The sequence below is a fragment of the Schistocerca americana genome, chromosome 4, assembly GCF_021461395.2.
Source record: "Schistocerca americana isolate TAMUIC-IGC-003095 chromosome 4, iqSchAmer2.1, whole genome shotgun sequence".
In the NCBI taxonomy this organism is placed as follows: Eukaryota; Metazoa; Arthropoda; class Insecta; order Orthoptera; family Acrididae; genus Schistocerca; species Schistocerca americana.
The window spans coordinates 619,048,873-619,062,540 of record NC_060122.1 but is presented as its reverse complement, the minus strand read 5'-3'; the positions used below and the strand labels follow the sequence as shown (position 1 = coordinate 619,062,540).

Below are 13,668 nucleotides of genomic sequence, written 5' to 3'. Positions count from 1 at the left end.
GTTTTTACTATCATGTTGTAATTTCATGTATTGACTCGTTCCATGACCATGGATATTTCTCCTTAATTTGGTCCCACAGAACAATAAATAAATAAAAATAAATAAATAAATAAACTTCAGTCATTACACAGAAATTAATGACACATACAACACACAACAAAATTATAAATGAAGAACAAAGAGCACGAGGATGTAAGAGCAACTCATAATAGATGCAGAGGTGACATATCAAGCTAAAACTAAACAAAGGTCGCTGCACTACGCACACATTGATTACCAAAAAGCTTTTGATAGTGTACCCCACTCATGGTTACTATAAATATTGGAAATATACAAAGTAGATCCTAAATTGACACAGTACCTAAACATAGTAATGAAAAATTGGAAAACCACACTTAATACCCAAACAAATTCAAATATCACAACACAGCCAATACAGAGTAAGTGTGGAATATACCAAGGAGACTCATTAAGTCCTTTCTGGTTCTACCTTGCTCTGAACCCATTATCCAACATGCTAAATGATACAAATTATGGATACAATATTACTGGAACATACCAACACAAAATCACACATTTGCTATACATGAATGATCTAAAACTACTGGCAGCAACAAATCAGCAACTCAACCAATTACTAAAGATAACAGAAGTATTCAGCAATGATATAAAAATGGCTTTTGGAACAGACAAATGTAAGAAAAATAGCATAGTCAAGGGAAAACACACTAAACAAGATGATTACATATTGGATAACCACAGCGACTGCTTAGAAGCGATGGAAAAAAACAGATGCCTATAAATATCTAGGATACGAACAAAAAATAGGAATAGATAATACAAATATTAAAGAAGAACTAAAAGAAAAATAGAGACAAAGACTAACAAAAATACTGAAAACAGAACTGACAGCAAGAAACAAGACAAAAGCTATAAATACTTACGCTATACCAATATTGACCTACTCATTTGGAGTAATGAAATGGAGTAACACAGACCTAGAAGCACTCAATACACTTACATGATCACAATGCCACAAATATAGAATACATCACATACATTCAGCAACAGAAAGATTCACATTAAGCAGAAAGGAAGGAGGATGGGGATTTATCGACATAAAAAACCTACATTATGGACAGGTAGGCAATTTAAGAAAATTCTTTCTAGAACGAGCAGAAACTAGCAAAATACACAAAGCAATCACTCATATAAATACATCGGCTACACCATTGCAATTTCATAACCACTTCTACAACCCCTTAGATCACATAACATCAACAGATACGAAGAAAGTAAATTGGTAAAAGAAAACACTACATGGCAAGCACCCGTATTATCTAACACAGCCACACATCGATCACGACGCATCAAACACATGGCTAAGAAAAGGCAATATATACAATGAGATGGAAGGATTCATGATTGCAATACAGGATCAAACAATAAACACCAGATATTACAGCAAGCATATTATTAAAGATCCCAATACCACAACAGATAAATGCAGACTTTGCAAACAAATAGAAACAGTAGATCACATCATAAGCAGATGTACAATATTAGCAAATACAGAATACCCCAGAAAACATGAAAATGTAGCAAAAATAATACATCAACAACTTGCCATACAACATAAACTAATAAAACAACACGTTCCCACATACAAGTATGCACCACAAAATGTACTGGAGAATGATGAATACAAATTATACTGGAACAGAACCATTATAACAGATAAAACAACACCACGTAACAAACCTGACATCATACTCACCAATAAAAAGAAGAAATTAACACAACTAATTGAAATATCCATATCCAATACAACAAAAACACAGAAGAAAACAGGAGAAAAAAATTGAATAATACATCCAAATGGCTGAGGATGTCAAGGACATGTGGCATCAGGATAAAGTTGACATTATACCAATTATACTATCAGCTACAGGAGTCATACCACACAATATCCACCAGTACATCAAAGCAATACAGCTACATACTAAAGTATATATACAACAACAGAAATCTGTAATTATTGATACATGTTCAAGTACCCGAAAGTTCCTAAATGCAATATAACATATACCGTACAGTTAAAAGGAAGTCACGCTTGATCAAGGTCCGCGTCACTCCATTTTTAACCGGACTTAACGTCTGAGAAAGTGAAGGAAATAATAATAATAATAATAATAATATGTATATACATGCTTACAACAAAAGATGCTGTATTAAATACCTTTGTACATCTGTCTGCTTTGGGTTCGAGCTCATCCCAGGAATTCACTAGATGTCTCAACAGTTCACTTTCTTGAAACCCTCTTTCCACATTGTAGGAGAATTTTGCTTGAGGTTTGCTGAGGAAAAACCTGAGATTAACACCAAACCCTGCCATGTCGACTGGGAAGGGACGGTCTGGCCGCCACACACTGTTCCATCCCACTACATGGCCTGTCTCGTTGAGAAGAGGCCGCTCCACCATGAGACCTCCCACCAGGCCCACCGGCCACACACTCACACGCTCAGTGTGTCGCATCTGAAACAGTGCCAACAAACCTCTATCATCACAACTCCACATCCCTAGAGTAAACTAATATCATATTTTTTTGAAATTTACTTTCATATTACAATTTTGTAGTAGATGTTGAAATCACTTTACAGGTTGTTTTCAAATTCTTATTATTCTGAAAGTAATTTATGTTTTGTTAATTCCTAGAGTGTAGTAAGTAGAAGAGTCAATATTTGAGTTAACCAACTACTCTGTAACTAGGGAGTAATTAATTTGACAAACTGAATAAAGTGGATGACAAACTGGCACAATAACAATCATGATGATTTAGCTCTGAACTGGTCACATCTGTTCTGTATGACAAATGCTTTTCTTTTGTTATTAACTTGTCTTATGCCCTTTCAGGAAATTTTGATGTTTCTCATAGGCAAGGAACTGTGGCAGAGGTGCTATGAACTGATCAAAAGCATGACAGCCAACTAACATTTAAAAATAAATTAAAAGAATTTCTAGATGACAACTCCTTCTACTCATTGGCTGAATTTTTTGATATAAATTAAGGTAAAAAATAACAACAACAGCTTAAACATTAGTGTCAAGCAATATTTTGTGTAATGTAATATCTTGTACACACATCTTCTACTAACCTGACACGTTCCACATCATTACGAAGTGTCGTATTCATGATCTATGGAACAAGTATTAATCTAATCTAATTTCTAATCTGAAAAGCCATTCTGATGAATATCAGAAGATAGAGATGACAAAGTTGAAGTAAGTGAATGTAATCCGAACTCAGATGTGAGTGCCTCCTCAACTAACAAATCTTCAAGTTCATTTGTTACTAACACTTGCCACATAAGGAATGATGGGAAGACTATATGGTAAATGGAACCAATTAGTCATGAGGTGAGAAAGAAAGACTATCATTTCTTACGAGACTGGTACATTATGACTGGCTAAAGCAGTCAAGTTTCCATGGACTTTGATGATAAATTAATGGGTGGCACTGTAATGTATGGATACACTCTTGACTAAAGTTCGTGGACAGTTTGTCGGGTCTCTTTTGCTATGTGCGGGACTTTACAAAGCATGTGAAGTATACATGGACATGACATTAACTGTTACAATTCCATATGGAAGATTCCTGGTTTTATAGCTCCATATTTGCTCTGATTATTTAACGTTAGAAAAGAAAAGATGACAAGTTACCTGCTGCGTGTAAAGGTATTGTGCCATTGCAAGATTGATATTTGAATGTGCATACTGTTTGAAATTATGAGCCGGTGAACTAGCTGTTCATTAAATTTTGGGGACAGTGTGTACTGCATTCAGAAGTTTGAGATAAGTGAGAGACTGGTAAAAATGACAAAACTGTTCAGAAGAATTTTGATGACTCATGCACAAGACAAAAAGAATACCATTAAATGAGTGTTAACCATTCTAATCTGTTATGTACTGTGGATAGTTTAAGGCATATAGAACAAGGATGTGCATAGTACTACAATTCACTGTTTAACATAAAAATATGAGTACACCATTGAACAAAGAGAAAGCTAATGAAACTTTTAACAGGGTAAACAGAGACTTAACTGGCTATGAATTGAAACTAACTGCATACAATTAACTGTGTGATAGAAGCTGACAAGAAACTGAGTTTGAACAATACATCAGTCATCTTAATGAAATCATTCAGATTACCTTTTCATTAGGATCATGCACACTAAAGAGAGAGCGTGAACAATCTAACTGAAAGTGACCTGTTTGAAAGCTATCTTTTTTTTCCTTGTGCCTTTCTCCTGCAACAACACCACAGAACTGATGTGGTTATTAAGGGTGTTGGCATACATGGTTTAATATATGGTCGGATGCCCTCCTTGTTGCCACCCTTTTTACTCCCCTGGATAGAATGTGTGTACCCTAACAGTTTGCATGAAGTTTCATGTGAAAAGGAGGGGGGGGGGGGGGGGGGGGGGTGTTGAACATTTTCTAAATGTTTGTGCCCATTCTGGAAGCAGCACTTTAACACGCACCCCACGCATGGCTATCCACATGAGTTCCTGTTACTGAGCTATCTATTTTATTAATTCTAATGCCTTGCAAACTGATGTAATCAGAAGTGAGTGATACTTCCACTTGTACCATTTCCTTTCTGTTATTTCCTGCTCCCCTATCGTACATTCATTCTTTTTCAGCATGCACAGTAGTATATAAAGCAACTGGATAAAAGAGATTTCTGAACTAATGAAAGAGTTACAATTTATCACCTCATCAAAGATCTCCAAACTGTAGGTGTTGTCGTCATCAGCAAAGAAGAGAACACCACTTTCATTAGTAGCAGCCAAATTGTTACGGATCCACTCCAGTGCTGTATTGCGCTGCAAGACACCACGATGCTTCTTCCAGTTGGGTTCCTAAATTCATAAAAGTAAGTGATATAGTTTCAATTTTAATTACAATATAGGCAGTGTGTTTAACACAGGGCAGTATGAAAGAGGAGATAACAGTATGAAGATATCCTCTTGCAAGCAAAGTAAAAATTTAAATGTGGTTTCCAAATTTATAAACATTCCTCTCTCTTTAAATAGTTTATATACCTTTTGCTTCCATCGAGTAGGAGTTGAAGCTGCTAGATGTGTGTAGGGAATACCAGTCTTCATAAGAAAAACTTTAACAAGGTTAGTTTTATGATCAGAGTCTTCAATTACAATCCAATGAATGCGAGGAACAAGCATTAGAGTATGAGAAAATCTGCAATAAACAAATGGATATTGTAGTATTCACAAATAAAGGAAATAATGTTTTCAAAAGAGAAAATGCAACTCTGCAGCTACCTATGACCCTTCCTTAGTTAACAAGCTTGCAGTCTATATAATGATAATGAAAACTATAAAAGCTGGAATAAAGACTAGAAATTACAGTCATTTACAGTCTTCCAATCGAAAAAATAAATAAATAAATAAATTGAAACTCATCATGTAACTATGAATGATCTCAAGAAGGGAAACTGCATGACACTGGTAATAAGATGATAAAACAGTGATTGATGGACTGAAAATTAGTGTAGGTTCTCTAAAGATTGCAGATTGCTCTTTACTGATAACTATGTCCAGTTTTGAAAAAGTTAGAAGCAATTGAAAAATATAATAGAAAATTGTGTTCACATTTTTTTAAATCCAAATTTGTCGTCACAAACTTTTACCTATGTCTCAAACCTAGGACTAGAAATTTTCTGATTTATTCACAACTTACCGTGTTAATTCAGCCTTCTGTACAGGTCTTGAGTATGTTGGAGTAATCACATAAATTATTGGCAAGTCTGATTTTCCATCTGAAGAGCGTTTTACTGCAGGTTGTGTCAACTGCAATTATTTGCACAAGATAAACAGTTAGTGAAAGACTGTCATAAGTAATGATGGGAAATTGTTTCATGCAGCATAATGACAAATAAGTGGGGCCAACAATCTCAGTCAAAGGCAGGTAACAGAATATCAGCTTTATGAAAGGAAGGCCTACTTCTTTCAACATCAAAGAAATAACTGGTAACAACTGAAATGATTAGAAATGTGAAAGCTAATAAATATGAACTGAACAAAAGTCCCACGCAAAGACAACTGTCAGAAGTGTCTTTTTAGGAAATGTTAAATAGTCATTTTTTAAGTTATCTCTGTCTCAGAACATTCACAGAATTTGTGGAACTGGTGTATAAGTTTATATTCTAATTCCAGCACAATTTTCTTCACTCTTCATTATAATTGTGCAGAACAAAACAATATGTACCATTCCAAGATGAGCTTGAACTTGAACAAGTAGTGCTGTTTTTATTATGAAGAAGAAAAACTTTTACAGGGACATGCGAGTTCTTGTGATAGCTGTGAGTATGATGCAATGAAATTCCAGTGATCATATTTGCCTCTTTTTATGAATAGAGCAGAATGTCCATTTGCAATCAGTTAACTCTTTGAAATGGACACTGTTCCATTTACCATAATGAGGGCTCTCCGTTTTCTATGTAGCACGGGAAATAATGGAGAAATTTGTAAGGGCACAAATATCAATACCACTATAAGGTATGAAATCTTACCCTTCATCTATCTTTCTGGACCCAGGATCACTTTTGGCATCTGCAGAAAAGATATGTATGCTGTTAGTCCTGCGAGATCAACTCACAGACTGAACATGTACAAGTTGGGGTATGGATCCTGTTGGTGCGAATAAGAGCTCAAAGTATTTATTCTATTATTAGTATTGAGCAACATGGATCACACATTTTTCTTTACAGTGATCAAATAGAATCTAAAACGGCAATAACTACAGGTCGAAATGGAGAGAGAGAGAGAGAGAGAGAGAGAGAGAGAGAGAGAGAGAGAGAGTGTGTGTGTGTGTGTGTGTGTGTGTGTGTGTGTGTGTGTGTGTGTGTGTGTGTGTGTGTGTGTGTGTGTGCGCACGCGGGCGCGCGCGCATAAGTCTACTGACATAAAGCTGTTTTTATTATGGAGAAGAAAAACTTTTACAGGGACATTCTAGTCTTCTTACAGACATTTGTAAAGTAACGATTTTTGCAAGTAACTTTCAAATTTCTTGTTAGCTAACTCTCAGGCAGTGGTAATGTGTATAGTTTCACAGCAGTTTATTTAACCCTGTGGCGCATAGCGTCCACTACAGTGGACAGCTGTTAATGGTCGCTTCTTTGGAATTTTCAGTCAGTCCTGAGGCTGCAAATGCACACAGTTCACTGCAGTGGGTACTCCCTACTGGTGTTGTGTCCTGCATGCATTTGCAGCCTCGAGACTGATTGAAAACACTGTAGAATTGACCACTGAAAGTTGTCCACTGCAGTGAAATTCATGCAATGCAGGGTTAAAACATCTGTGATATTTGCTGTCTGGCATACTCTACATCCACAGTATTTCCATTTCTGGCACTGAAGCCATGAGCAGTGCCACTCCATGTCACACTCTGAGCATAGTTTTTTAGTGTAAGAAGGCAGGCTTTAATGAAGAGCAAATATAATGATTTATTTGAAAATTGTGACGTGTGTCAACTACCTGTAACGCCTGTGGTGGTTTTGAGTGCTTTCCTTTGTCACGTTATTTGACTTAGCTTCACCATAACAATTTCAGATTTCACTAGAAAATGGCTTCAATATAAAAGCCAAAATCGATTGTGGAGTAAAATAAAGACTTTTTAGTCATCAATACAATACACAGACATGGAGCAGCAGCACTTTCCAAACATGGGGAAACTAATTGTTCAAGTTAATTTCCAGAAGTTTTACAGAATCATATGCATGAACTTTTTTTGACCAATGTATGGGCTTAGAAATAAATTTTGGTATAATTTATGATCGGTTTCTTGGCATAGAGCCAGTTCACAGACTTTTGACCATTGTTTGTGTTATCTTCTTTATTGGCTCCAAACTATGATCAACGGCCACAAGAGTTTTGTGATCAGCATACGTAATACATTTTGTTGCAGAAGAGGTGGTAAATCATTCACATAGGCACATGAAGAATAAAAAATGCCCAAGGACAGAACCCTATGGGACCACTCATTTGTCTGTTTACCAGGACTATGTCACCTGTTACATAAGTAAGTTCTGAGTAGAGACAGATTAAAGTGTCTGAGACCATGTCTTAAAAGCTTAGCTATTTGTATTGTTCTGTTCTTAAAATCCATATACATCCAATCACCCTCTGATTTTACCAAGATAGAAATGAAAATGATGCATGGAACTATGATCAATATACTAGTCACTACTCACTTTCTACTTCACATCTGCAAAGCAATGATATCAGAGTGAAATGTGGTAGAGAAGCAAAATAGTAACTGTATTAATAAGAGTAGTGTTCTTGACTAGACACAGAAATCAGCCTTTGAGGTACACGCCAGTAGATTACATGGATTGCCCAAGATTTCCAGCCAAAAGAAACAGTGCAGTGGGGACTAAAACCAGATCAGTTGGAACAACACCTCTTATATAAGTATACGAAGGCAAATATATTACATTTACTGTTACTGCACACTGAATGATGTATGCTTATCAGTTCGAAGAAGGCTGTTTTGTCAGTATAAATAAACACCCTCATTCCCAAAAAAAGCTATTAATTAGTTGAAGTACTGTCCTCTCAGAAATGGTTTGCTTGCTTGCCTAACACACTATCCCATCTGCATATGAGCAATGTGTGTGTAGCTGTCCGCAAGCTAGCAAGTTCTCAGTCTTGTTGATGTACCTATTTATGACTTAATGCCTCTACTACCAGGCGAGTTGTTACCTTTGTTCCTAAATTAATTTACATTTCTTTAACCCTCTGAAATTTGCTGATAACTATGCTTGAAAAGTGTATCTAAATACAAATGCAGGGAACATTCTTGAAGAAGGCTGTACGAGTCAAGATTAAATCAGCATTTCTCTACAGCATGAATGTGTAAATTATGTATTTGCATTTCGAAAACATCAATGTACAATACAGGAAACATCTACAATTCAGTCCTGTGGCCAATATTTTCCTATCTGTAGTTTCCCAACCATATACTGAAAGGACAGGAATCAACTTTGAGAAAATCGAAGGGTGCAAGCTGCAAGGATAATTTCACTGATATTACTTTGCAGACAATATTCCTCCAAACAAATGCAAGGGACAGCATTATGTGAATAACAACCAGCTTCAATGTTAAGGATAATGTGCTTAATGAAAACATGGTACTAAAATGAGTTCAGTTAATAACAGACTACAATGGTTCCCACATGCAGTTGCAAAAATAATGTAAAGCTTATTACAATCCAAATACTTCTATTACTCACACTTCTTTGCAGTGCTATTGGCTCTCCCTTTTCAGAGTTTACTGGTGCTGATGCTGCAATAGGAAACCAAATAACTACTTCAATTAAAAATAAAAAGCTTCTGTTGTTTGTATCTGCAATTAAATGTATCATTTACAAAATGAATTAAAATGAGCAGAAGTGCACATATTAAAGGACATAAAATAATTATTACCATACATGACATCCTCCTCCTCTGCTTCTTTCCTATGCATTTTAGTGCACCACACATTTAATAATTTAATTCACTTTGTGACACTGTAAAACAATGTGACACTTATAACACAACTACATTGTATGTCTTGACAAATTTTTTGCCTGTCTGAAGTTAATTTACATTTGAAATAAACATGTTGTTAATACGAGGTGCATTCAAGTTCTAAGGCCTCCGATTTTTTTTCTATTTAACTACTCAGCCGAAATCGATGAAACTGGCGTTACTTCTCGACGTAATCGCCCTGCAGACGTACACATTTTTCACAATGCTGACGCCATGATTCCATGGCAGCGGCGAAGGCTTCTTTAGGAGTCTGTTTTGACCACTGGAAAATCGCTGAGGCAATAGCAGCACGGCCGGTGAATGTGTGGCCACGGAGAGTGTCTTTCATTGTTGGAAAAAGCCAGAAGTCACTAGGAGCCATGTCTAGTGAGTAGGGAGCATGAGGAATCACTTCAAAGTTGTTATGATGAAGAAACTGTTGCGTAACGTTAGCTCGATGTGCGGGCGCGTTGTCTTTGTGAAACAGCACACGCGCAGCCCTTCCCGGACGTTTTTGTTGCAGTGCAGGAAGGAATTTGTTCTTCAAAACATTTTCGTAGGATGCACCTGTTACCATAGTGCCCTTTGGAATGCAATGGGTAAGGATTACACCCTCGCTGTCCCAGAACATGGACACCATCATTTTTTCAGCACTGGTGGTTACCCGAAATTGTTTTGGTGGCAGTGAATCTGTGTTCTTCCATTGAGCTGACTGGCTCTTTGTTTCTGGATTGAAAAATGGCATCCACGTCTCATCCATTGTCACAACCGATGAAAAGAAAGTCCCATTCATGCTGTCGTTGCACGTCAACATTGCTTGGCAACATGCCACACGGGCAGCCATGCACATGTTTCTATCTCTTTCCAGTTCGGAGAAAAAAAATTGGAGGCCTTAGAACTTGAATGCACCTCATATTGTTCTGTTATTGAGTTTATAGACATTGATCCTATTTTAAGGCACTGACCACAATGTGTGTGTATTTCAACATTATGCTATGATGTATTTTAGTGTGCTGTGTATGCTGGTACAAAACCTGCATATTGCTTGCATGATTTTCATACTAGGTACAGAACTTACCATCTGTGACTAAGTTATTACGCCACTCCAAGGCAATATGGTACAACATTTGAATTTTCCTTTTTGTATAGTGCAAATTACATTTGGTGTTTAAGTACATACATGTTGTACACTCATCTACTATGATTGTGTTGTATTATTAATAAGGAGACCATTACAAGACTTTCAAACATTGCCATGTGGATCATGGCATATTGTAAGCATCGATAACAATTTTTATTTACAAAAATGGACAACAAATTTAATGTGGATAACAACATCCTTAATACCTCCTAAGAGTAATATTAGCTTGACGAAAATGAAACCAAGACAGTATACATAATTTAGGAGTACAGGAAGCCACTAACTGAATAGCATTTACAAGACATGCAAGAGAAAGAAAACTTTCTAGCATTCTGAATAAATGTAAACCAGAGCACACTGTAGAGATGTAAATATACATACTTCTTCTGAGCTAAGTACATTAATCGGTCAAAGGTCTCTCTCTCTCTCTCTCTCTCTCTCTCTCTCTCTCTCTCTCTCTCTCTCTCTCTCTCACTCTCTCCCCCCCCTCGAAGTTTTGAAGTTTATACAATGTGCTGATGTGTTTGAAATGGAGCTCTTGTGCGTCAACCACAATCTTCACAGGCTGCATCATTCATACAGTCTGACTTAGTATCTTCAAAGCACATGCATATTAAACATTCCATAATATGTATTACATCTAGCTTGAAGTGAAATGAACAGGTCATGATTTTTACTGTTTCTGGGGGTGAGGCACCTTCAAAAACAAAAAAGAATGATTCTGTGTTAGTCCTATTATCTTTCAGGCCTTACTGGACAAGAGCATGAAGCAAACTCCCCATCTTCCTAAAACTGACCTGCAATTCTTCATCTGTAAGGTCAGAACAAAAATTCTCTTGTGCTGTGTCAAACTGTTCCAGAAGGTATGTTGACCGGTGGCATAACCTCAGACTTTGGGTACCAAAGTAGGCACGTGCTGCTGAGTGTGAATTTTAGTGAAAGTTCCATCAGTTTAATATTTATTATCCTGAATTATCTGCAGAATAATCAAATGAATAAGATCAGTTTGGGTTCTAGACAAACGTAGGAAAACGAGAGGCAATACTAACCCTATGAATTACCGAAGAAAATAGATTTAAATAAGAAACCTATATTTATATCAATTGCAGATTTTCAAAATGTTCACCAGAAACCAGTCTTAAAAATTCTGAAGTTGAGACAAAATGCAAGGAGAAATTTAACTGCAGTTCTAAGAGTTGACTCACATGACAAAGTAGTCAGCGGGAAGAGAGTGAGACGCGCCTGCAGCCTATTCTCACTGTAGGGCTTGGTAACATTGCTAGTATCCAGTCCTGAAGTAGTGTCATCTACAACAATTCTGTACAATGTCACTCCTATTCCTGCATTAGTCAATGTATTGGAGCACAAACTGAAATATGGCAGCTCCATTGTTTAACTACACCAAGGAGGAAATGAGAGCAGTGATTCGCTTTTTGTTTATGGTAGGTGTTAAACCTGCGGAAATTATTCGTCAAATGCAACTGCAGTGTGATGACAACTGTTTATTGTGAAGCTAAACTGACGAATGGATAGAGCACTTCAGTGATAAGGAAAGATCGGGAAGGTCATTGACATCAACAACTGAGGACATTTGGACAAAAACTGTGCCAGTCAGAACTAATGTGATGTACTGTGAACTAAACTGAAACCTGAAATCAGTTCCAAACATTGTGAAAGGTGTGTCCTACAGCAAGATAACACTCTGCCACATTCTTCCACACAAGCAGCTGAAACAATAAGGGAATTGGGATTTGAATTGCTGGAACACCTGTCACACAGTCCAGACATAGCTCCAAGCAATTTCCATATGTTTGGACCACTGAAGGAAATGTTCAGGGGAAGATGATTTGCAGCTGATGCAGAAGTAATTGATACAGTCCAACCAAAAACCTGTTTTCCAGCAGAATAAAAAAAACTTGTGAAACTTTGGACAAAGTGAGTTTAAGTGCAGGGAGGTTACGTAGAAAAATTATGTATGTTTCAGTTTTCTATCATTAAAATAAATATTCCTTTTCTCAATAGTCCTTTTACTTTTTGACTTCCCCTAGTATATAGTCTTGAAAAGATGTTATACAATAAAGAGCAACAAAAGCAAAACAAAGTTAATGGAATGTAGTCTAAGCTAATTAAATTAGGTGATGCTGAAGTAATCAGATTAAGAAATAGGACTTTGAAATTAGAAGAACGATTTTGTTATTTGGAGAACAAAATAAATGACAGCGGCAGAAGTTAAAAGGGTATAAATGCAGACTGCCAATAGCAAGAAAAGAACTTCTACAAGAGAGAACTTTCTTAACTTCAAAAATAAATTCACGGTGGGGGGGAATGAGTGTGTCTGGAGTGTAGACTGTACAGAAGTGAAACGCAACAGTTAAGACAAGAAGAGTATAGGAGCTTTTTAAATGTTATGCCACAGAAGAATGTTGAAAATTAAATGGGCAGATCAAATAATGGAATGAATAGATAGTGAACTGAGTTAGTAAAAAAACTTATTTATAGCACAACTGGAATGAAAAATGACAGACTGATAGGACATGTTGCAAAGCAATCAAGAAATTGTTAATTTGGTAATGGAAGGAAGTGTGGGGATAAAAATTGTAAAGGCAAGTGAAGGCTTGATTACAAAAAGCAGTTCCATATGATTGTAGGTTGTAGAAGTTTTACAGATATGTACACTGAATGATTCTGATTGTTACATGCTACTCTAGGATGAAGAGGATGGCACACTGAAGGCAATCATTGTAGGACACATGAAACCAGTCATAAGACTAATGATAAAATTTAACCAGCCATGGCAAATCCATGACTTTCCTAAAGTATTGCCCTATAACACACATACGACAAAATTAAATAGGAAGAAGGAAAAAAGAATAGACAGTACAGGGAGTACAGTTAGTTTAGCAATGACAAACAAGCACTGTATAATTTGCTAATAC

The 13,668-nt window shown here is 36.5% G+C and overlaps 1 protein-coding gene across 2 annotated transcripts in view; it reads right to left on the bottom strand.

The window, feature by feature from the left end:
- The window catches only part of LOC124612543 (galactosylgalactosylxylosylprotein 3-beta-glucuronosyltransferase I-like), a 48,893-nt gene that overhangs the window by 23,822 nt on the left and 11,403 nt on the right, over window positions 1–13,668 (bottom strand). Inside the window, exons 2-6 of one of the 2 annotated variants that reach the window (XM_047140814.1) lie at window positions 9,315–9,388; window positions 5,762–5,871; window positions 5,107–5,260; window positions 4,777–4,923; window positions 2,240–2,536 (exon numbers count right to left, since the gene is read on the bottom strand). In XM_047140814.1, the coding sequence (XP_046996770.1) occupies window positions 2,240–2,536; window positions 4,777–4,923; window positions 5,107–5,260; window positions 5,762–5,871; window positions 9,315–9,388 (782 nt within the window). The remainder of the gene's footprint in view (window positions 1–2,239; window positions 2,537–4,776; window positions 4,924–5,106; window positions 5,261–5,761; window positions 5,872–9,314; window positions 9,389–13,668) is intronic. The other variant, XM_047140815.1, reaches the window with a different exon arrangement.